The 26,536-nt window shown below is 38.0% G+C and overlaps 1 protein-coding gene across 1 annotated transcript; it reads left to right on the top strand.

Annotated features, from left to right (window-relative positions):
* Positions 1 to 3,739: 3,739 nt before the first annotated feature.
* On the top strand, positions 3,740 to 26,039 carry LOC124291767 (methionine aminopeptidase 1-like). The gene is given in 14 exon segments (XM_046728839.1): positions 3,740 to 3,870; positions 6,824 to 6,875; positions 7,278 to 7,345; positions 7,347 to 7,361; positions 8,838 to 8,898; positions 9,053 to 9,144; positions 10,047 to 10,130; positions 11,107 to 11,174; positions 12,132 to 12,144; positions 14,805 to 14,910; positions 15,447 to 15,552; positions 16,112 to 16,149; positions 23,061 to 23,126; positions 24,401 to 26,039. Coding segments are annotated over 14 exon segments (1,056 nt in total). The 5' UTR covers positions 3,740 to 3,750; the 3' UTR covers positions 24,568 to 26,039.
* Positions 26,040 to 26,536: the final 497 nt, after the last annotated feature.

Raw genomic sequence — 26,536 nt, 5'->3', positions numbered from 1 at the left:
ATTATGAAAACAATACCTCACCTCGTCTCGGGGACGCAGGCAGAATAGGCCAACAGCTAATAAAACATCCGATTCTCAGTGAACCTAAATAAACAAAATATTGCCTAAGTATACTGCTAGTATATACAGACATACATCATAAATGGCATTAGCGTACACATAAATTGTTATTTACCCTAATAAATACATAAATATGCATGTAGAAACTAAACCTTATAATAAACATGCATGATACACATTACTGTATCATGCCAGTCATGAAATAGCTAATACATATACATACCACATATGCATGGTACAAATTACAGCATCATGGTGGTATAAAATACCCTACTGTTCGAATAAACTCACGCCAGTATACTAATGTACTGGTACACAATACACCATATATTTGTCTAAAATACTAAGCATGCATATATAGTATGACCAGAAATTATTGAGAATTTTAGGAATATGTTTAATTGGATTTCTAGTATAAACAACCTTGACCAGCTATCAAGTGCTTGGTTTCATTCAAGAGAGACAACTCCGTTAATCCATTTTCATTAGTTTGTGAAGAGTTATCCCCCTTTGTTTACTTGCTAGCAGACAACATTTTCAGTGATCCTCCGTATGGATGATTTAGAGAATAGGAAGTTGATTTTAGAGTATTATAACAAGGACACCAGATCAGCTAAAGTGATTTCAAGTAGAACAGGCATCCTTTTGTCCACTGTTTATCGTGTTTTGAAAAATATTGCACATGGATATGGCATTGAGCACCAGGGAGGCGCAGGTAGGCCAAGAAAATTTACTGTCGGTGACAGGAGGCGGCTAGGTATTCTTGTTTCTCAAAACAAACGAAGGAGTTTAGAAAACTTAAGGCTGGATATGATTGATAGAGGAACTGTGGCTGTCTGTAAGGAGACAATTAGAACTGAGCTGCATGCAGTGGGTTAGCAGAAAAGTCGAGGAATTCCATCAACGATCATGAAACCTGAACAAAAGGAGCGAAGGTTGAACTGGTGCTTACAGCATAGAAATTTTAACTGGGACAATGTGATTTTCTCAGATGAAAGTTCCGTGTGGCTGTTTCCTAATACACTGAAATTCTGGACCAAACAAACTGAAAAACCTTTGTATCAGCGCCCAAAGAACAGTCCGAAATTTAACGTGTGGGGTGGCATATCTGTGTTAGGGGCAACGCCCCTCTGTGTATTTGAAGGGAATATGAACAGTGAGCGGTACACAGATATTCTCAAGGGACATTTACTTCCATCTGCTCACGTGTTCTATGGAAATTTTTGGATTTTCCAGCAGGACAACGACCCAAAACATCGTTCAAAGCATTCACAGGCCTGGTTTCGGACCCAAACTATGACATTATTAGATTGGCCAAGCTATAGCCCTGACTTAAATCCAATAGAAAATGTTTGGGGACTTATGAAGGAAAGTGTCAATAAGAAAAATCTGACAAATATTTCTGAAATGAAAGAAGAGGTGGTCCGATATTGGGACAGCATGGACGACGACTTTCTAACTTCTTTGATCAGTAGTATGCCCCCGCATTGAAGCCTGCATTGCTGCCCATGGTGACTTGACAAAATACTAACTGTTCACCTGTTTTTGAATCTGGAGTTATGTTCTGCTAATATTCACATTTAATACGTGAGTAATGAGTGAAAAACATTACAATCTTTAAATTCTGAATAATTTCTGGTTGTACTGTATTTATGGACAAACGCCTAACATACACTAAATATTATAAAACACTATTCCTTAAAACATATAATCTAACGCACTAAATCCTAATAGCCCTACTAACATGTAATACTAAAAGATCTAACTTAAAGGTCACATGCAACGTAAAACACAACTTTGCAGATCTGATACCTTTCGGTATGGACTTACCGAAACAAATCATGAAAAATGCAAATTCAACTTATAAAGTTGAAAAATAACGCGATGAAAAAAACCGTGCGCAGTGAAATAGGTTCACGTAGCTTGGAAGTAGGTTTTCCGGTAAATACTCGGTGAAGGCTTTGGTGTGAGCTATTTTTCTAATGTTTTGTTGATATTTCACAGGCGCGAGCTTTTTATATGTTATGACAGTAAATAAACTGTTTATATAATTTCATTTGTCTATTTCACCACACGTTCTTCTTACCGCGTCACTTTCTCAGTTCGATACTTAAAAGCAATGTCATTATTTAGCGTTGACAGAATTTCAAACTGTGATATAGATATGTCGTTGTCACAGACAAAACTCAATGTCTGTTTTATTGACACCTGTGTGTCTGCCTGCCTGTCTGCTAATGACCATATTCAATACACAACTGCGATCACTGACCACATGCAATTTGAACTTAACCCCAATCAGGCTATACACCATAAACAAAATGCATTGATTTATGGCCCGAGTTCGGTCTCTGTCACATTATGTAATTACATAGACAGGCAGGTGTGATACTTGTACACATGACATGTTATGATGTCTGTTGATTGCAAAATGTTATGCACAAAGAATGAGCATGTATTTACAAAACCCAACATCTCTATATATACACACACAATGAACCGAGACGGCATCTGCAAATGAACCAGCCGTTACACTTGAGTGCACACCCACCTGCTCAGACTGGGTTCGGTATCCCGGCTGCTTCGTTTTTTGGGAAGTAAACCCAAGTACACAATATTGCACTTTTGATTTGCGATTGTACGCTTATAATTTTGTTTATATGTTTTTTCATAACCAGTAATGTATATTATATGTCATGACTAAGTGATCATTGTGTTTTAATTATGTTTGATTTTTTGGTTGCATGTGACCTTTAACTAACTTAAAGGCAGTAGAAAGCTTTAAATATGATGAGAAGGTGAAATCTATGAAACAATAGGAACCTTGACAACAGGCCAATGCAGAGATTGAACCTGACACAGATCACTTACCCTTAATAATAGACCCCCAAGCTAGCTTACCAGTGAATTGATTAAACAGTGCAAGACTAGTTTGGTAATGATAAATTTGTATACCTAAGTTTAAAATAATGAAGTTTAACACATTAAAATGACACATTTATTGACACTATGTTACATCTACGTGGAAAAGCGGTTTATAAATGGCCTATTATTATTATTATTATTATTATTACATGTAGAGTACATCGACAGTTGTGAGTCTACATTGAAAGCCTAATATATTACATTGAAAGCCTAATAGAGAGTATATCAATAGTATAGTGTAGTGTATAAGGAATGTGTAGTATCAATGTCTGTTGTGAATATTTTAATTTGGAATCGATGTATTGCGTCCATGCCATTTGCAACAGATCGATAATCCGATCAGTCGTTACACAACTACTACAACACTATACCTGATGGTAAAGAAATCTTTAACAAATTGTTTTCTTACCATTGATAGTACTGGGAAGTCTAATGGTTTAATAGCGACTAGATTAACTGTTTTATCCTTTTTTTAATTAAAGGATAAATTGACATTACATCATAGATACATATCTCTTTTCTCGTCGAAGTAATCAGGGAATACATACACCGAAATCCGGGGAAGCCTTTCTCTTTAAGTTTGACATCAGGGTGAGGGAATTTGTGCCGACTTTTGAGAAATAGAACCAAAAAAGAAAACTATTTCAATTAATACTGATCTATTCCTATTTAAGTATACATGTATCGCTGAAGCTGCCCAGCTTTCAATGCTATTATTTATACATGCAGGGGACGTAACTCTAGTTTGAGCTTATTCTCAGAAACAAGATGGCGGCCGCCTGTGTTGCGGCACGAGTTTGCGAAACACCGGGTTGTAACAGCGAAGCTAAGCTTCAGTGCCCAACCTGTATAAAAATAGGGATTCCAGGGTCTTTTTTCTGTTCCCAGGTAATTGGAAGTCAATTCATGTCTTCGATCACATGTTACTTTGTTTTGTCGATTAGTTCCAACTTCCCTGTCTCGATAACTTAACACAGTCAAGTCATGGTAAGAATTCTTGCTGTAAAGTCAAAGAACTCTGCAGTGAAGACTGCTTATCTAGATCATTCGTTCTAGTGCCACAATAGATTTATAATACGAAAATACGGCCCAGTGAAAGCCCGGAGGCTTGGAAGATAGTTTGAATACAAAGGTGATTTAATAAACCCAGTTTCATGTGACTGAAACGTGTTTTGTATCAAATCTCAGTGGTAATAGAATAAATTATCTAGATTTACGTGGGAGGAAGACGCAGCGTGTTACAGGGTTTTAACCAGTTATAGACTTCATGAAACTCTTGAGCACAGATATGCTGCTGACAAACCAAGAATCACAGGACGAATCTTGGATTTGTACCCATGGTTACAGGGTTCTTTCACACCAAAGGGACACAACTTCACAAAGTTGCAGCACCACAGATGTGTGATCAGCCACCGATGTCAGTATTCTGGGCACAGCCATTCCCAGCTCATGTAATATGGTGTAAGTTGGGTGCACGCTGTGGCTCTTGCTTCACAAATTGTTGTGCCTCTTTATATTAATCCTTTGGGTTAGTCGTATTTAGGGCAGGTTACCCCAAAACTATTACCATGGTGTAACGTGTTTTCGGGGTAATAACGCAAAAGATGATCATGTAAATTATTGCGTATCAGTAGATTATCAAAACTGTAATTCCGTAATTAAATATCATCTCACCTTTCATAAGTTTATTGTCAGAATTTTCTGTCGTCCGCTGGTTTCCAATGCAGCGAACATTTTGTGGCTGTCCGCCAGCGCGAGAAGTGACGTACCATGTTTTCGGGTTACTCGTATGGAAGGGTCATTACCTAGTATGGGCCCAGATGCATTCTTCTCCCAAGAAGTCAACAAATACAACGTGACATTTTAATGAAAAGTCAAGCAAACTGGTCATTTTTTTCTTGATTATTTGAGTGTTTTTTGGTGAAAATTGGTAAAAATAAACATATTTACAGGTAAGTTATTCAATCATGTGCACATTCATTCTTCTTGGCACGCCATGGCAGGGACAATAAACATGATAAAACATGTCTTGTCTGCGCGCAGTACAGTGACATCGCAGCTGTATTTTAAATGAACCCAGTGGTCCACCATGACGAAAAAAAAATATGTAAGAGATGACCAATTCGGTCTTCCATAGTTTTTATTACGCCGGCAACATTTCATTAGAGTCACATGATGTTTATGCTTGGCTTTTCATTCTAGGAGACGATGGTCCGCTTGACAAGTTACGAGCTTTATTTCAAAAGTTATGATCACATTTATGAAGGTTCTGAAAGTGCATTACGTTCTAGGGTAGACTTTTAGTACTTTGACAGAAATTTAGGTCACAACTTACGTGAAAGCTGGATATTTCAAACATTTTGTGTCCCGGTTGCCACGGAAGCTTCTGCACTGGAGACGGTGTTTACAGGTGGCGCTGTCATCTCTCTGTATGCGAGAAATTACGGGGAAAAGACTGGCCCCGAAAACATGGTTCCCCCGAAAACATGGTACGGCACGGTAGATGTTTCTCCATAAAACATATACCAGGCAATATACAATTCTGACTGAATTCATGGTTCAATCTGTAAAGTCTATTTCTGGTGTCATCTGATATTGCGGGAATATTGCTAGAAGCGGTGTAAAATTAAACTCACTCACTCCTCCAATTGTACCATCACTAATTCTTTACAGGAAAAGTATAGAAGGCATTTCAAGAATAAAAGTGGCGGTGGGGTAGCCTAGTGGTTAAAGCGTTAAGCCGCGATCCGCCGAAGACCTGGGTTCAAATCCCACATGGGTACATTGTGTGAAACTCATTTCTGGTGTCCCCCACCGTGATATTGCTGGAATATTGCTAAAAGCGGCGTAAAACCAAACTCACTCACTCACTCAAGAATAAAAGGTGTCATTTAGTGCAGTCTTTTAAAATAACTTATAATTCTGCCACGGTTCATCATGAATTTTCTTGTTCCCCAAGCTTTAAGAATGAGGTGAGGTGAAATTGGGTTTAACGTCGTGCTTGAGAATATTTCGCTCATATGACGACGTGCATGTGTGTGTATGTGCGGCTGCTTGTACTAGCCCAGACTGAAGCTGGTTTTATAGTGCTAGCCCACTGAGATACCATGCTGCAGTGAAGCATGAATACCCCATTCAGACACATTATACTGACTCCGAGCCGACCAGTCCTTGTACCCATTAATGCCGAAGCCAGGCAGGGACCAACAAGTACCATATTTTAACGCCTTTTGGTATGACGCTGTCGGGAAGGGAACTCCGGCCACACCTTCCGCTATCTCTCTCCATGGAGGCTCTAAACACTACACCACGGAGGGGCGGTCTTTAAGAATGAGCACAGTATTTACTGGTATTATCAAATAGAGCATGTCACTCATTACACTTTATAGTAACACCTGCTGTTTAGGAATTACAGAGGGCGCATAATATAGCGGTTTAACGGTATTTACCGTTCAGACCTTGAAAACGATAATGCGCATTGCGATGCACGCTTTGATCGAAAACCGGTATTTGACTTGCATTCAGAAAGCGTCGTAGAATCCCTCGAAATCTCCGGATATTTCCTTGTTTCATTTGGGCCAAATATTATTCACATTTTTATTTTATAAGCGATTAAAAGTTGTTATTAAATCTTAATCAAGCATAGTGACTTTTGTTGTGTTTTGCTCTATAAATCAAGCAGTAACCTCGATTTATAAGTAGTTTTTGTTTAAAAATATTTCATGCAATGTATTGTAATACATATGTGCACACATGCTTTCGCTATCATATCATATCACAATATGAATATTCCCTGCACAGTACCCACCCCTTAGGAATGTAAGCCGTTCTTTGTTTTCAGGATTGTTTCAAAGGGTCATGGTCTGAACATAAGAAGCTTCACAAGAAAAATAGTAAGTAAAATGCTTATACACATGAATTATTTCAAATATTTGTCATTTCTCATGGCTGATATTTTTGTGATTTCACTTATGTAAGTTCCTGCAGTTATATATGCAAAATGTAATAGATGCTGAAAGGTCACATGCATTGTTTGGAATGGAAGCTGACATTTCATCATTTTGTACTGCTTTAGATTACTGTTTGAATTCATTTAATTGCTTAAGTCATAAAAAGGAATCAGATATCTCACTTTTTTTCAGCGTGCCATTGCACAAAGCAGTCTCACCACTAAAGGCATCCTAACTCCTATACCATAACGTAACATTTGTACAGTTGTAGTGCTTAGATTTTGTACATTAGCACCCTGGGTTTCAGTCCATGTTTATGCTGATCCCTATGTATCTTTGTTCTAGAAGAGAATGATGAGCAGAACAAAGGTGGTTTCAACCCTTGGCCTGGGTTTCACTTTACTGGGACTCTCGCGACCCTACTCTGTGGTAAGATATTATTCTTGTGAATGATTAATGTTGATTCTTTAACCATGTTATTGTTAAAGGTCACATGCAACCAAAAATCAAAAACATAATTAAAACACAATTATCACTTATTCATGACATATAATATACATTGCTGGTTATGAAAAACATAAAAACAAAATTATAAGCCGCATAATCGCAAATCAAAAGTGCAATATTTTGTACTTGGGTTTACTTCCCAAGAAACGAAGCAGCCGGGATACCAACCCAGTCAGAGCTGGTGGGTGTGCACTCAAGTGTAACGGCTGGTTCATTTGCAGATGCCTCCCTCATGCGTGTGTGTGTATATATAGAGATGTTGAGTTTTGTAAATACATGCTCATTTTTGTGTATAACATTTTGCAATCAACAGACATCATAACATGTCATGTGTACAAGTCTCACACCTGCCTGTCTATGTAATTACATAATGTGACAGAGACTGACCTCGGGCCATAAATCAATGCATTTTGTTTGTGGTGTATAGCCTGATAGGTGTTAAGTTCAAATTGCATGTGGTCAGTGATTGAAATTGTGTATTGAATATTGTCATTAGCAGACGGGCAGGCAGACACATAGGTGCCAATAAAACAGACATTGAGTTTTGTCTGTGACAACGCGACATATCTATATCACAGTTAGAAATTCTGTCGACGCTTAAATAATGACATTGCTTTTAAGTATCGAACTGAGAAAGTGACTCGTAAGAAGAACGTGGTGGTGAAATAGACAAATGAAATTATATAAACAGTTAAATTGGTAATCTACTGTAATAACATATAAAAGCTCTCGCCTTCTGTGAAATATCAACAAAACATTAGAAAAATAGCTCACACCAAAGCCTTCACCGAATATTCATGGGACAACCCGCTTCCAAGCCCGACGAACCTATTTCACTGCGCGATGTGCTATGAGCGAGCCCAGCTGTTGAAACCACTTCAATTCCCCAAGCTTGGGGAAAGTTAGTGAATCGTTTGAACTACGCATTTCGCCGTATGCGGGTTTTTCATCGCGTTATTTTCAACTTTATAAGTTGAATTTGCATTTTGATGATTTGTTTCGTAAGTCCATACCGAAAGGTGTCAGAATCTGCAAAGTTATGTTTTACGTTGCATGTGACCTTTAACATATTTAGCCACTAGACTACAGCCTGTGTCTAGTGAATCACCGATCGGACTACTAAATGTGGTTAAGTATACATACACGTACAGCCAACAATTAACCTCTTTTTAGAAACAGTTTCTGGTTGAATTATTTTTGCTTAAATTGCTTACAAACCATGAAAAATAGGAAAAGTCACTGTTTCAGCATTGGGCAGTGCTATTGATATTGGTAAGTACACTTATCTCCAGATAGTTTGGTCTTATATTCTCTATGTGGTCCATCAGTTTTAAAGGTATTTGGTCACTTGGCTCAAAAGAATCCCTCATACGTTTTTTTTGTTTCAATTATTTTTAGACTCCCAAACGACAGGTCCCAGACACAATCGGACGTCCGGATTATGCTGACCACCCTGAAGGTATGTGGAATTTGGACTTGGGACTGGTGTCCCCCGCTGTGATATTGCTGGAATATTGCTAAAAGTGACATAAAACCAAACTCACTCTCTGTTGTCAGTCAGTCAGTCATGCACCTGAACAACCTTACAACCATGTTTCTGTTCCTGTGTACAGGCGTCCCGCTGACTGAGCGCCAACTCCGAGGAACAACCAACATAAAGATACTAGACGATGAGGAGAAGGAGGGCATGACTGTTGCCTGCAGGGTAGGGAGGAGTTTCTCTGTAATGATTAGGGAACAATCTCAGTACATAGCATCCCTAAATGTATTTTCATTCTCTTGGGATTCTGGGTTAGAACAGGGTCACAGCAACCAATGCTGATTGTGATTGTTGAGTGCATCAAACAAGATGAACAATATGAAGAATTGTGATTTATTCTAGCACTTATCAATAACAATACTATACAGCATTGATTGGGCATAGTTGGTGTTCTTTCTTACTTTCTTTATATATTGTTGAATAACAGTTTAAGTTGTACACATAATGTACATGTTTTGAGTGCGTACAGACGGGCTAGCTGTGTTCATTTTCATACATCATCACATATTAAGCAATCACAGCTTTGGTCTCATGTTTGATTTTGTTTCACATCCCTTCTGGCTTTGTAATGCACTCTCATTCATCCAAACGGTCGAGCATGTCTTCTAAAAAAAGGAATATAACCTTTTAAATATACTACAGCTCATTCATACAATTTATTATTTGATTTAGATGTATGCATGCAAGTATAAAAATGTAGATTTACATTCATGTCACCATAGCTGTGAGATAATTATGTTCCATTCACTATTGTGTGGAACATCAGTCATATCTGTACAGTGATCTTGCCCAGAACAGTGTCAGGACGTGGGACACTAATGGCAGGGGTCTATCAGAGACTCTCTGTATTTTGAAAGAAATAATGGAAGAAAATGGTAATCATTGATATAATGTGGGTGTCCACATATTTGCCTCAACTAGAGACTTGGATGGTTGAGAGAATGTTATCGTTAAATTGGGCACTCTTGATTTATAGTGTCATTTGTGCTGCATTGTTGTGAAATGTTTTAGATCTTCAGCCTGCCTCTGTTTGGTTGATACAGTGCTTTGTATCTGGTTGATTATAGCTGGGCCGTGAAGTCTTGGACGAGGCAGCTAAAGCAGTAGAAGTCGGCATCACAACAGATGAGATAGATTTGATTGCACATGAGGTAAGAGACACCGTTTAGACCAGCAGTAGAAACTAATGGTCAGACATTTCAGGTAGTACATTCACTGGTAGGAAATCATGATATTGATATGATGTTTCATTATACTGTTTACGCAATAATCCATGTACACATTTTAGGTTTGGTAACGAGACATAGTATAGGTCCGTCTCCTATTCTCGCGGGTTTCCCATTCTTGTGGTAAACACGTTTTCTGCCGAAATCGCCGATGCGCGACACTAAGTGGTTGTTTACATCACCGACTGGTAACTAGGAAGTGGCCCAAGTCTGTGAATGATCAAAATCTTGCAGTGTCACGAATATTGGGGAGTTTCTACCAACTTGGACATATCATTACTTTTCCTGCCCTTTTCGGCAGGATTGCTCTTACATACACTCAATAACGTTAATTCCAGGTAATACCACGAGAATGGGAGAAGCCTCGTTTCGTTAATGGCGGATGGCATTGTTTATCACTGAGGTCACGAGTGGTAATTCACCTGATGGATCTGGCAGCTGATAGATGTAGATGTTAGAGGAGAAGGCCCTTCATTTAAAAACAACAAGCATGAATATGATAAGAATTGTTTGTGTTATTTTTTCAGCCGATATCTGTAAGTACTGCGAGAATAGGAAACGCCTTCCTATATGTCAGTCATGATAATAATGTTGTTAGCTTATTTGTCTTACCTTATCTAACCGATGGTTACAGGCGTTTTCTATGACGTAAATTAAACTAGTAAGGGGTTCTTAGTTTTTTGTGTTTTAAGTTTAGAATGAACCTTGTAAACTGACATCAGTGTTTGATAAGTCTTAATGCAGTTATGCTTTTACAGTTATCAAAATATTGCAATTCACACAAGTTTGCAACTCTCTATGGTAACCAGCAGTATCCCAGTACTCTGTGATCATCTAGGTGATGTAGAACACTGTGATAGTGAGCCAGCTGTGTTGACACCGACCTTCTCTCTACTTTTAGGCATGCATAGACAGGGAGTGCTACCCATCTCCTCTCAACTATTATGGGTTCCCAAAGTCATGTTGCACGTAAGTCATCATATTTCTATACTGTTGTTATGGATTTATTTCATCTACTCAGTTGATGTTTATGTCTGGATGCCTCGTTTGAAGGCAAAACCTTGAGATGCCAATGGAGAATAGAACTGCCCAATGGCTAGACATTGCTTTTGTCTTGACAGCGTTTTTGAACTTTTTGAAAGACATATTGAAGATTATCTTTGTTTATGAAATTTAGGATTGTACATGTAGTAAGTACTAAGATACACTTTGTTGCAGTGCGACTATTGTTTGTATCTGGAGAGTAACTTTGCAATATTATATGGCACTTAACAATTGGAGGTTAGAATTAGCAGCCAGTGCTGGTCTTAGAGGTGACTTGATGGATCAGGAGGTCATGCTTCGTGACCTTGTTGATGGCGGGTCATCGCACCCGACAGTGTGGATTGTCGTCACAATAACAATCACTGGACTGTCTGGTCCGTACTCAGTTGTTTACAGGATGCTGTCACATAGCTGGAATACTTCTGAATGTTATATTTAACAAGAAACTCACATACATTTAAGGAGACAGATGTATTCAATATGATTAATTAGAATTTCCACCAAAAATTAGTGGGTAAATGTGTGTCAAATGAAACAATGACTTCAGAACCCTTGAACATAGTGTTATCACCCAGGTAGCACTTATGGAAGCTATTAATGACATGTTGATGATGATGAGAACACAACTGATGAGGTAGATGTTGATTTATTTCATTTTAGAAGTTGATGAATAATAAGAAAGGTGAGATACTTTGTGGATGACAGCTTCTTTATTATGTTACGATGCAGCGTTTTGGTATATGTTCTTATACCATTGTCAAGCAAGAGTGAAATGCTATAGCACAGAACAGACTTATATATACATAATAAAAAGTTGTTATACATAGATTATCTTACCTTTCTTGAGGTAGATGTTTCTAGTCATCAATATTGTGTCCACAGATCAGTCAATGAAGTCCTCTACAAGACGGGGACATAATCTGGGATCAGTGGAATTCTGTGTCAGTTTTACTCTGATACGTCCTCTACAATAGCTGCACAACCTTTATTGTTTCCTTTTGGCACTGACTGGTTACATTTGTTTTGGAGGATACAAAAAGATATTGGATTAATGATTGCAGTGACAGTGGAATCATTGATTAGTGAGCATCTGTGAAACAAACTTAAGTTGGCATCATTCCTGAAGCCCCTGCTGTTACAAGCCACTAATTAGTACCTCTAGCCCCTCGCGGGTGGTGTAGTTTCTCTGAAGGTATCCATACCAAAAAGAGCGTTAAAATATGGTACTGCCTGATACAACAAGGACTGGCCAGTCTAATGTGTCTTAGTATTATGCTTCACTGCTATGGTATCTCAGTGGGCTAGCACTATAAAACCAGCTTAAGTCTTGGCTAGTACAAGCGCCTCCGTGGTCTCACCTCTAGTGGTTAGAGCGTAACTGGATCACTGATCAGGAGGAAGCATTATCATGCATCACTGATAGATTATGTGATGACACGATTAAATGTCTTGGACTAGAGTACATGTCATGTGAAAGAAATCTTGACTCATACCTGTGTGCCATTGGACATATGATGGGCAATATGTATGTTGCGTAGCAACAACTGATCTGACTCGGCACCTGACTTACCGAGTTAATTAATAGCAACAGTTAATCCAGTTACAGGGGAGTGAGTACAGCCAACAGAACAGCCAGGCGAGGGGCTAGAGGTACTAATTAGTGGCTTGTGACAACAGGGGGACGGGGGGCTAGAGGGGTGGAGTCCTTAAGTTTTTACTCAAATTATAAACTGAGTTTGAGTTTAAAATAAAAAAGCCGAAACAACTTAAGTATTCTATTCACCAAACTCAAATTGTCTACTATGTTTGAGTGTAATATCAATTTCAGTTCAACATGGGAAATGCGTTTTCTCAAATTTGAGTAAAAATTCTAACTTAAGTCAAAACTCAGACTTACATTTGTTTCGAGAAAGCAGGGCCTGACCTCTTTTGAAGAGTTGATGAGATCTTCATTCAGAGAGCTATCACATCAGCGTAAAACAACCTGATTTTGAAATACTCTTCCGAGTCAGATATTGATAGAGACCAGAGACTCCTGATATCGTCTTCTAATACATGAGTGAAAATGTTATGTAGCAGCTTTATTGTTGCAGTGTTGAGATGATAAAACAAAGTATTAAGTTAAAAGTTACTGACAGTTAGCATGACTGAGGAAGGATAAGATGTATGGATGAACAATTTTATTACATTCCGAGCGATGTTTAGAATTGACCATTGAGCATGTTGAGGGCATTTTTACAATACTATTCCTGTGATACTGTTGTATAGTATTATAATGAATTGTATAGTATGACCAGAAATTATTGAGAATTTTAGGAATATGTTTAATTGGATTTCTAGTATAAACAACCTTGACCAGCTATCAAGTGCTTGGTTTCATTCAAGAGAGACAACTCCGTTAATCCTTTTTCATTAGTTTGTGAAGAGTTATCCCCCTTTGTTTACTTGCTAGCAGACGGCATTTTCAGTGATCCTCAGTATGGATGATTTAGAGAAGAGGAAGTTGATTTTAGAGTATTATAACAAGGATATCAGATGAATGAAATGAAAGAAGAGGTGGTCTGATATTGGGACAGCATGGACCACGACTCTCTAACTTCTTTGTCAGTAGTATGCCCCGCCGCATTTAAGCCTGCATTGCTGCCGATGGTGACTTGACAAAATACTAACTGTTCACCTGTCTTTGAATCTGGAGTTATGTTCTGCTAATATTCACATTTAATATGTGAGTAATGAGTGAAAAAAATAACAAATTTATAATCTTTAAATTCTCAATAATTTCTGGTTGTACTGTACATGTATAGGAACTACTCTTGGAGTGTGTTAAATGTGTAACGCTGTAGGGTAGGATGATTAATTCAGAAAACGTATTGTTTTTAATGATTTGGTATTTTAACTGTGATGTATTTCATGTGTTAAATATTTTAAACAGAAAGTGTAAGAAAATTTTAAAAGTGAGAAAATATCATAAGTGGAGTATAGAACTTGTAGTATCAAAATGGGTGACTTGTTTCTGTTTTTAGTATCTTATTATTTTTCCTTGTCCTGACTAGAAACCTTGATTATTGCAGCACTGAAGCGAGAGGGTGAGTTACCTCCCTTATTCCCAGGTCCACATGACATGGGACTGCTCTTATTCATCGCCCTCACACGGTAGTAAATAATTGTGGAGGTAACAATATTGGGGGTGAATGAAAGAACAAGTATGAAGGCAACAAGTGAGCAAACAGGATTTGAATAGGATAGCCTCAATCTGCATTGCTGACATGCCACTTGACCTCAGCTGCAATGAAGTGAAAATCGTCACTTTAGAATTTTACATAATAATAGCATATAATCAATAATATGGATCTAAATACAATCTACAAAATAATGAAAATATTTATAATAAAAGTGACATTATAGTCCCAGGTTGCTTTAGCGGAATATTTCCAGTTGATATCACGGATGCTTCAGTGTTTGAATAGGATTCATGGTTTACCATGGAGATCTGAATGAGACATTTTTGTGGGTGAAGTTGATTATAAAAGAGCATTAAAATTTTCCAGTTGATATCACTGTTTGTCACCATGGACAAGATCACATGAGACATTTTGTTGGGTACAGTTGATGAAAATAGCAAGAAATTGGGAAGGTAGTTTACAGCATGCAATAGAGGAAGGTAGGTAATTTGTTTTTCAAAATACAAAGGTTGGTGGTTTCTACTTACGTGAGTGAGTTTAGTTACGCTGCTTTTGACAATATTCCAGCATTATCACGGCAGGGACACTAGAAATGGGCTTTTCATTCTCCTTATGTACTGGCCATTACATATTGATACTGATTTTGAGGGTCAAGATAGGACCTTGGCTTACCTATGACTACGAGATCAGCTTAACTATGGTCCTATGCAGTAGGTATGGAGCTATGGCAAACATAAATGTGTAATCATCATCACGGACACAACTTTACTGAAAGCATTTCTGGAGGGATTTTTGGTTAGAATTGTTCCTAGTAGTGTGTGATCAAGTGGATTGGCTGGTCATTTTCAGTTACTATGTTGATTGCATGACATCTTAGTACGATGCTGTGGAATGTGTTGGACAATATGAATTCTGGATTCTCTGGGCCAGACATGATAATTTACAGGCTGATGTCATTAAGTAGGAATTTTCCTTAGTGTCTAAAAAATGATTCATTTTGGACATTGTGTTTCAGTAAAACCTGGTGTGCGATATCGGGAAATAGGCAATGTCATCCAGAAACACGCTCAAGCCCACGGCTACTCTGTCGTTAGAAGTTACTGTGGACATGGCATCCATCAGTGAGTTGCTGTTTGTACTTGAATCCAGTCCAGGGACCCGTTCCACACATAGCATGAGGGTGATCAGTAACTCCTGTACTTTGTGGAAGACTGACAAGCAGTCCCGTGCCACACATTGCATTTCATGGACAGAACCCTGTTCAATGCATCTTTCTATTTATTTGAGGGATGTTTCAGGGATTTCAGACAGAGTAGTAAAGTATAGTGTATTTGTGGTTCAAATTTGTGATATTTTTTAAGGTTCTGATTCTCCACATTGTTTCCCACATTGTATTTTTAATCTGCATTCAGTACCTTTTAAATAAATACTTGAAATTATTTGAGCAGTGTGTTTAAATTAATTTTATTTCCAATTATTGTCCTATATTTTATTACAAAAACATGATCAAAGAGTCTGATTGTTTTCAAGATTTGTTTTGAGCATCAGTTAAAGTTTTGAAAAACAAGCTGTAAGTAAAAACATAACAAAGAATAAGCAAACGATGATAGTCGAGGTGTATTCAGTGATACCACGCTCTACAACATTGCTGTGAATACACTGTGCCCTGTTGTGTTCCAGACTGTTCCACACTGCTCCCAGCGTTCCTCACTATGCAAGTAAGTGTCATCTGTTGTGGAGTACGGAAGGGTTATAATTTGTGGAAGTAGCAATAACCAGTCTAGCACTAGAACAACCAGCATTGGTCACATCAACTGGTTTTGTTGCACAAAGAGACCTCAGCACTGAGATGACATTAGCTTCCATACTGTAATGCAGACTTACCACAGTCCCAGTGTATCACAATCAGTTCCTGTGTTTCACAATACAATACAATGCAATTACAACTAGTGATATTTTCTTCTGCTTTGAGTCTTCCTCTAGTCCGTGAGACGCGATATGGCTGAAATACAATGTGACTTAAAATCTTAACTCACTGACTCTAGACACATTTCTCATGTCGTACCCTGTTGTGATGAAGTAACCTGTCTCTATTGTAGTGAAATACTGATGTATGTTTGATGTGTGGTGTTTCAGAGAATAGAGCTGTAGGTGTGATGAAGTAGCCTGTCTCTCCTGTAGTGAAATACTGATGTAGGTTTGATGTGTGGTGTTTCAGAGAATAAAGCTGTAGGTGTGATGAAGTAGCCTGTCTCTCCTGTAGTGAAATACTGATGTAGGTTTGATGTGTGGTGTTTCAGAGAATAAAGCTGTAGGTGTGATGAAGTAGCCTGTCTCTCCTGTAGTGAAATACTGATGTATGTTTGATGTGTTGTGTTTCAGAGAATAAAGCTGTAGGTGTGATGAAGTAGCCTGTCTCTCCTGTAGTGAAATACTGATGTATGTTTGATGTGTTGTGTTTCAGAGAATAAAAGCTGTAGGTGTGATGAAGTAGCCTGTCTCTCCTGTAGTGAAATACTGATGTATGTTTGATGTGTTGTGTTTCAGAGAATAAAGCTGTAGGTGTGATGAAGTAGCCTGTCTCTCCTGTAGTGAAATACTGATGTATGTTTGATGTGTTGTGTTTCAGAGAATAAAGCTGTAGGTGTGATGAAGTAGCCTGTCTCCTGTAGTGAAATACTGATGTATGTTTGATGTGTTGTGTTTCAGAGAATAGAGCTGTAGGTGTGATGAAGTAGCCTGTCTCTCCTGTAGTGAAATACTGATGCATGTTTGATGTGTGGTGTTTCAGAGAATAAAGCTGTAGGTGTGATAAAGTAGCCTGTCTCTCCTGTAGTGAAATACTGATGTATGTTTGATGTGTGGTGTTTCAGAGGAATAGAGGCTGTAGGTGTGATGAAGTAGCCTGTCTCCTGTAGTGAAATACTGATGTATGTTTGATGTGTTGTGTTTCAGAGAATAATAAAGCTGTAGGTGTGATGAAGTAGCCTGTCTCTCCTGTAGTGAAATACTGATGTATGTTTGATGTGTTGTGTTTCAGAGAATAAAGCTGTAGGTGTGATGAAGTAGCCTGTGTCTCCTGTAGTGAAATACTGATGTATGTTTGATGTGTTGTGTTTCAGAGAATAAAGCTGTAGGTGTGATGAAGTAGCCTGTCTCTCCTGTAGTGAAATACTGATGTATGTTTGATGTGTTGTGTTTCAGAGAATAAAACTGTAGGTGTGATGAAGTAGCCTGTCTCTCCTGTAGTGAAATACTGATGTATGTTTGATGTGTTGTGTTTCAGAGAATAAAACTGTAGGTGTGATGAAGTAGCCTGTCTCTCCTGTAGTGAAATACTGATGTATGTTTGATGTGTTGTGTTTCAGAGAATAAAGCTGTAGGTGTGATGAAGTAGCCTGTCTCTCCTGTAGTGAAATACAGTGTACTCTGTCAATACCGGCATCAGTCGGGACCAAGTAAAAATGCCGGTTTTGACAGAGTGCCGGGTTTAGCTAGGTTCGCTTTATGACGCCCTGCACCACGGAAGTTAAGCTGTCGTCACTGTCACGTTAGCATTAACAAGATGTTTGAATAAGAAACAAGGCAGTGCCTGAATGCACATTCATGTTGTTTAAATCAAATAAAAATGTCTGAAATCTCTTATTAAATTTCAACTGATCATATATTATCGGCAGAATTAAAATTATAAACTATTTTTCGTGAATGTTATTGCAAACAACGATTCTTGTTTATGCTTGACGTGGTCTACAATAGCATTGTCAAAGAGCAAAAGTAACGATGTTTCAAACATCGAGGAAATCATTAAATAAATTGAAATCAACAATAACATTCATAAAAGTTGTCAAACGTACATATAAAATTACTATTTCCATTCTTTTGAGCGATCATGCAATGTAAGTCAAGTCACTGACAAGTTACATCTCGGCTTTCACACGATGCTTAATGTGAAAATATATCGTGAAGCATTTTTGTCATAGGCCATAACCTAGCACGATATGTCCAATACGTTCCATGATTTTACGTATAGGTAGCGATGTCTTTCTTAATATGTTCAGAATAGCATTATTTACCCAAAACTTTTGTCTTAATCTAAAACTTTTCGCTTCACGAGGGCGGTATCCATTTCCATAATATGATTGGCTGCTTAGGTCACGTGTCTGATTTTGACCAATCACGACCCTTATAAGCAGAGTGTAGTGAAAAAAGCGTCGTTAGAAACCAATCTTTATCCAATAAAATCGCTTCTTACAAATGTGAAAATACTCGGCAAGAGTACAGTGATATTGTTGATGTTCAGAGCTTTCGAACGATACACCATCAAACGATTAAGCACTCTATGTAAGTGACGCGTGCCACTCACTAATTAACAAGAAACTGATTGACACTTCCCGTTTCTGAATAATCTCGAGTCAATACCCTTGAATCAACAAAATGTAAACACTTGCTTGTTTATACAGTCAAACTGCCCACTATATGTATTAATTACTCTGGGTAAAAGTTACTGCACCACTCACTGATTAACAAGATACTGATTAACACTTCCCGCTTCTGAATAATCTGGGGAGTCAGATGCGAATTGTGTTGTTACATCATTTGGACCTAATTGCATCAAAGGGTTACGCTGCCTTTCATGTGCCGGTTTTACAGATTCGTTTTCATAACAACTTGTTCGTTGGGACTGAAAAACAATGCCGATATCCTGAATAGACAGATGCCGATGTTTACAGAAGTTTCTAAATGATAATAACGTGCATTTCTGCGGGACTGAAACTTTGTGCCGATGTAGACAGAGTGCGGTGTTAAGAAGGGCGGTATTGACAGAGTTCACTGTACTGATGTATGTTTGATGTGTTGTGTTTCAGAGAATAAAGCTGTAGGTGTGATGAAGTAGCCTGTCTCTCCTGTAGTGAAATACTGATGTATGTTTGATGTGTTGTGTTTCAGAGAATAAAGCTGTAGGTGTGATGAAGTAGCCTGTCTCTCCTGTAGTGAAATACTGATGTATGTTTGATGTGTTGTGTTTCAGAGAATAGAGCTGTAGGTGTGATGAAGTAGCCTGTCTCTCCTGTAGTGAAATACTGATGTATGTTTGATGTGTTGTGTTTCAGAGAATAGAGCTGTAGGTGTGATGAAGTAGCCTGTCTCTCCTGTAGTGAAATACTGATGTATGTTTGATGTGTGGTGTTTCAGAGAATAAAGCTGTAGGTGTGATGAAGTAGCCTGTCTCTCCTGTAGTGAAATACTGATGTATGTTTGATGTGTGGTGTTTCAGAGAATAGAGCTGTAAGTGTGATGAAGTAGCCTGTCTCTCCTGTAGTGAAATACTGATGTATGTTTGATGTGTTGTGTTTCAGAGAATAGAGCTGTAGGTGTGATGAAGTAGCCTGTCTCTCCTGTAGTGAAATACTGATGTATGTTTGATGTGTGTTGTGTTTCAGAGAATAAAACTGTAGGTGTGATGAAGTAGCCTGTCTCTCCTGTAGTGAAATACTGATGTATGTTTGATGTGTTGTGTTTCAGAGAATAAAGCTGTAGGTGTGATGAAGTAGCCTGTCTCTCCTGTAGTGAAATACTGATGTATGTTTGATGTGTTGTGTTTCAGAGAATAAAGCTGTAGGTGTGATGAAGTAGCCTGTCTCTCCTGTAGTGAAATACTGATGTATGTTTGATGTGTGGTGTTTAAGAGAATAAAGCTGTAGGTGTGATGAAGTAGCCTGTCTCTCCTGTAGTGAAATACTGATGTATGTTTGATGTGTTGTGTTTCAGAGAATAAAGCTGTAGGTGTGATGAAGTAGCCTGTCTCTCCTGTAGTGAAATACTGATGTATGTTTGATGTGTTGTGTTTCAGAGAATAGAGCTGTAGGTGTGATGAAGTAGCCTGTCTCTCCTGTAGTGAAATACTGATGTATGTTTGATGTGTTGTGTTTCAGAGAATAAAACTGTAGGTGTGATGAAGTAGCCTGTCTCTCCTGTAGTGAAATACTGATGTATGTTTGATGTGTTGTGTTTCAGAGAATAAAGCTGTAGGTGTGATGAAGTAGCCTGTCTCTCCTGTAGTGAAATACAGTGTACTCTGTCAATACGGCATCAGTCGGGACAAAGTAAAATGCCGGTTTTGACAGAGTGCCGGTTTAGCTAGGTTTCGCTATGATGGCCGCTACACGGAAGTTAAGCTGTCGTACTGTCAACGTTAGCATTAACAAGATGTTTGAATAAGAAACAAGGCAGTGCCTGAATGCACATTCATGTTGTTTAAATCAAATAAAAATGTCTGAAATCTCTTATTAAATTTCAACTGATCATATATTATCGGCAGAATTAAAATTATAAACTATTTTTTAGCAATGTTATTGCAAACAACGATTCTTGTTTATGCTTGACGCAGCCGGGTCTACAATAGCATTGTCAAAGAGCAAAGTAACGATGTTTCAAACATCGAGGAAATCATTAAATAAATTGAAATCAACAATAACATTCATAAAAGTTGTCAAACGCACATATAAAATTACTATTTCCATTCTTTTGAGCGATCATGCAATGTAAGTCAAGTCACTGACAAGTTACATCTGCGGCTTTCACCACGATGCTTAATGTGAAAATATATGCGTGAAGCATTTTTGTCATAGGCCATAACCTAGCACGATATGTCCAATACGTTCCATGATTCCACATTATAGGTAGCGATGTCTTTCTTAATATGTTCAGAATAGCATTATTTACCCAAAACTTTGTCTTAATCTAAAACTTTTTTCGCTTTCTGAGGGACGGTATCCATTTCCATAATATGATTGGCTGCTTAGGTCACGTGTCTGATTTTGACCAATCACGACCCTTATAAGCAGAGTGTAGTGAAAAGCGTCGTTAGAAACCAATCTTTATCCAATAAAATGCGCTTCTTACAAATGTGAAAATACTCTCTGGGCAAGAGTACAGTGATATTGTTGATGTTCAGAGCTTTTCGAGGCGATACACGCATCAAACGATTAAGCCTCTATGTAAGTGACCGTGCCACTCACTAATTAACAAGAAACTGATTGACACTTCCGTTTCTGAATAATCTCGAGTCAATACCCAGCGAATCAACAAAATGTAAACACTTGCTTGTTTATACAGTCAAACTGCCCACTATATGTATTAATTACTCTGGGTAAGTGTTACGTACCACTCACTGATTAACAAGATACTGATTAACACTTCCGTTTCTGAATAATCTCGAGTCAGAGCCGAATTGTGTTGTTACATCATTTGGACCTAATTGCATCAAAGGGTTACGCCGTCGTCTTTCATGTGCCGGTTTTACAGATTCGTTTTCATAACAACTTGTTCGTTGGGACTGAAAAACAATGCGATATCCTGAATAGACAGATGCGATGTTTACAGAAGTTTCTAAATGATAATAGCGTGCATTTCTGCGGGACTGAAACTTTGTGCCGATGTAGACAGAGTGCCGTGTTAAGAGAGGCCGGTATTGACAGAGTTCACTGTACTGATGTATGTTTGATGTGTTGTGTTTCAGAGAATAAAGCTGTAGGTGTGATGAAGTAGCCTGTCTCTCCTGTAGTGAAATACTGATGTATGTTTGATGTGTTGTGTTTCAGAGAATAAAGCTGTAGGTGTGATGAAGTAGCCTGTCTCTCCTGTAGTGAAATACTGATGTATGTTTGATGTGTTGTGTTTCAGAGAATAGAGCTGTAGGTGTGATGAAGTAGCCTGTCTCTCCTGTAGTGAAATACTGATGTATGTTTGATGTGTTGTGTTTCAGAGAATAGAGCTGTAGGTGTGATGAAGTAGCCTGTCTCTCCTGTGTGAAATACTGATGTATGTTTGATGTGTGGTGTTTCAGAGAATAAAGCTGTAGGTGTGATGAAGTAGCCTGTCTCTCCTGTAGTGAAATACTGATGTATGTTTGATGTGTGGTGTTTCAGAGAATAGAGCTGTAAGTGTGATGAAGTAGCCTGTCTCTCCTGTAGTGAAATACTGATGTATGTTTGAGATGAAGTAGCCTGTCTCTCCTGTAGTGAAATACTGATGTATGTTTGATGTGTTGTGTTTCAGAGAATAAAGCTGTAGGTGTGATGAAGTAGCCTGTCTCTCCTGTAGTGAAATACTGATGTATGTTTGATGTGTGGTGTTTAAGAGAATAAAGCTGTAGGTGTGATGAAGTAGCCTGTCTCTCCTGTAGTGAAATACTGATGTATGTTTGATGTGTTGTGTTTCAGAGAATAAAGCTGTAGGTGTGATGAAGTAGCCTGTCTCCTGTAGTGAAATACTGATGTATGTTTGATGTGTTGTGTTTCAGAGAAAGAGCTGTAGGTGTGATGAAGTAGCCTGTCTCTCCTGTAGTGAAATACTGATGTATGTTTGATGTGTGGTGTTTCAGAGAATAGAGCTGTAGGTGTGATGAAGTAGCCTGTCTCTCCTGTAGTGAAATACTGATGTAGGTTTGATGTGTTGTGTTTCAGAGAATAAAGCTGTAGGTGTGATGAAGTAGCCTGTCTCTCCTGTAGTGAAATACTGATGTAGGTTTGATGTGTGGTGTTTCAGAGAATAAAGCTGTAGGTGTGATGAAGTAGCCTGTCTCTCCTGTAGTGTAATACTGATGTATGTTTGATGTGTTGTGTTTCAGAGAATAAAGCTGTAGGTGTGATGAAGCCGGGACACTGCTTTACTATAGAGCCCATGATCTCAGAAGGTAAGGTGGTGTCTGAAAGGTAGCTCACATCATGCACAAACAGTCTTGTTTAATGTCCAATCTTTTCTGCAATACAACACCCTTCTGAAGGAAGAACTGACAACACGTCTATAATAAGTACCTTCAGGTGATCTGTCCTCCTTTGAAGGGTTTGTGAAATCATAATGCAGAGAAATATTGTATTGGAGTAAAATATCTTGTTGTACAAAAAGCTCTTACAGCTGGTCATTGGAGGTTGAGATAAGCCTCTACCAGCAAAGATCTTCAGCAAGCCATGCTTGTCGTACAAACAGGATTGGGTGGTCAGGATCGCTGACTTGGTTGACACATGTCTTCATATCCGTATTGCATAGATTGATGTTCATGCTGTTTATCACTGGATTGTCTGGTCCAGACACGATTATTTACAGATAGCCACCATATAGCTGGAATATTGCTGAGTGCGGCATTAAACAACGAACCAACCAACCAACCTACTGAGATAAACCCCATGGGACCGTAATTCGGAAGTTCTACTACAGACAGTTACAGACCGATAGATGTGACAGATAGTAGACGACACTTAATGCTTGTTGGAAGAGGTAGAGAAGGTTGGGGTTGGGGAAAAATAATATTGACTTTTGCTTTCATGAAGATTTAGTAAATATTCTACTCAACATTTAAGAGGGAAAGATTCCATGGCATTTGATTGATTAACCAAGGACAAGTTTTTGCATATATATTTGAAATAACAACAACCCCTTCCCAAATTTTCCAGAATGGCTGATACTGTTCATGGGGAGTTTGTGTTTCTTTATTGTGCTCCAGACGATGTCAGTGATTTCTTGTCATTGCCTACAGAGTTTATGTTTGTCATTAAATAAACGCATGTGAAGTTGTATTTTCTTGTATCCTGACTCATGCTTAGTTACCTTGATGAGTCAGGATTGTTATAAAATATCAATTTTAATAAAAATTACATTATTGTTGGCTTATATATTTACCACAATTGATTTCAATAGATTTTTGCATTTGTTATTTTGCATTTATAGAGGTATCATTTTAAGTTTCTAACTACATAAACAAAAAAAATATTGAAGTGATTTCTTTAAAAGGAGAAATGTTCTCATCACATGTTGAGAAATATATTGCTTGAACTTTTCAAGAAGGTTGATCTAGCATCTCAGATTACAACAGATCATCTATGAGGTGTCCCTTACTATATTCTTATCAATGTTTGATGCATGTCCACATCAGAAGTTGACATCCATGAAAAACCATTGTTGTGATTACAGGAACATGGAGGGACGAAATGTGGCCAGACAACTGGACTGCTGTGACACAAGATGGCCGCCGGTCAGCTCAGTTTGAACACACTCTGCTTGTGACAGAAACTGGCTGTGATGTCCTCACCAGGAGGCTTGACAAAGATGGACAATCTCATTTCATGGACAAGATGTAACAGCAGACTGATTGCTGTTTTATGTGATGATAGTGTGTGGAACTATTTTATTGTGGAGCAATATACACGTGATGTCATGTATCCTTGCACTGACCACATCACCTTGCTGGAGAAGTCTTGTCTGTCGCTGAAGATTATCATGGGTGTATATTTGTTTGGGATTTGGCTGAAAAGAGAATCATATACAGTGAATGTGGAAACTGTTTGTCATTAATAAAGTAGTGATTGTTTGTACATTTTCATAATTGATGGGCATTTTATAAGAATCTTAGCATCAGTATTTGAGTTTTCAAAGAAGGGTGAAACTGTTCACAGAAGCTTGACTTATATACTCTACCGCCATTCTTGGTGGGATGGATGAGAGTGGTGGAGAGGAAGACTTGATTCTCTAATCAGTAGCATTCAAATGAAATGGATGATAAATGATTAGATGATGAGTCTCAGATTGAATGGGACTTGAAATTATTTAAAAGTATTATTAAAAGAAGTCGCTACAGAAGAAGATTCAGGATTATAAGCTCAACTAGTCATAGCCTAGCAGAGTTTATACAATGTTACAATCTGTCATCTGTTCTACCATCTTCCGCCATGTGATAACCCAAATATTCAATATGGGCACTGGAGTTCATAACTCCAGAAGGGGGCACTGTTGTCACATGTTAATGACTCACATCCCCACAAACAGGCACTTGTGTGACATGGTCAGGTTTTAATCCTAATCAGCTATGCAGAGTTATGTTCGCTAACTGTACCAGGATATTGTTTTTATCTGGTTGTGACTTCACTACGATCCTTAAACTGTTGGCACAAAACCTGTAAAAAACTTTAAAGAAAAACTTATCATCTGTGTCACTTTTGGGCTTGCTTTGTTACTAAACCGTTACATAACTGTAATTCTTTAAACCAACCTCAATTATCACCAGTTGAGCACAATTCTGAAAATATTCATGACATCCCTTCTGATGAAAATGACAAGCATTTCTTTTAGATATGAATTAGTCATACTCTGTAAAATCAAGTTTCATTCAAACATCACATGAAATCTCACAAATCTTGCAGAAGATAACTTTTCAACCATACACGTTTTGCATCTTTTATAATTGCTTTTCTGACTGATGGCATCTTACTTGATGCTCATGCTATCGACCACTGTATTGCTTGGTATGAAAGAACATTCACTCATTTAATGTTGAGGCATGTCAGTCATTTCATTTTATTAATCTCAGTGCTGAAATATGTTGAGTCAAGTTATGTGATTGGCTTGATAAATCAGATGTTACATATTGTCTAATATGTATTAACTGCTTGAATACAGCAAGCCAAATCTTGCAGCTGGACGAAGAATCAAAGTTTAAAGATCTTCATTATGTAACCATGGCAACTCTTGTTTGTATTTGTGATCTGTAGCTGTGTTCATTGACTGTACATATACGCCATCATTACATAATTAAACAGTAAAGATATCGAATTTCTGATCAGTTTTGTGAAATTATTTTGTACATTTACTGAGAGTAAGGTTCATGCCACTATCAGCAACATACATGTACCAGCGAAGTCAGGGCTCCAAACTGGGCTTACACATCGGGGGGAACTGAAACTAGTGGTGGTCCGATTAATTGAAATAATCGAAGATTGGTCACAATGACTAAACGACCAAGCAATCGATCATGTTTTCTCATAATCGATCACAAACAATTTTGGAACACTTATTTCGCTTTAACAATATTTTTCACAAGGTTGAGTTTTGTCTGTTACATTTCATAAGCACTACCAGCTCATTCCATGTCAGGATTGAATTTATCTTAAAGACTCCAGGAGCTTTAGGTTCCTAACATACTAGTCATCCTTTAAAGATGTAAAATTTGCAAATGCATTTTGTGCAATTTGCAAAAAGCTCGAAAGAACTATGTGTTTTTTCTTTATTTTTTGTGCATTAACAAACATAACCAGGACAATTTGATAAATAACG

The sequence above is a fragment of the Haliotis rubra genome, unplaced genomic scaffold, assembly GCF_003918875.1.
Source record: "Haliotis rubra isolate DU_JTF1 unplaced genomic scaffold, ASM391887v1 Scf5, whole genome shotgun sequence".
Taxonomy (NCBI): domain Eukaryota; kingdom Metazoa; phylum Mollusca; class Gastropoda; order Lepetellida; family Haliotidae; genus Haliotis; species Haliotis rubra.
Note: the sequence above shows the minus strand (reverse complement) of the source record. Positions and strands in the feature narration are given on the sequence as shown.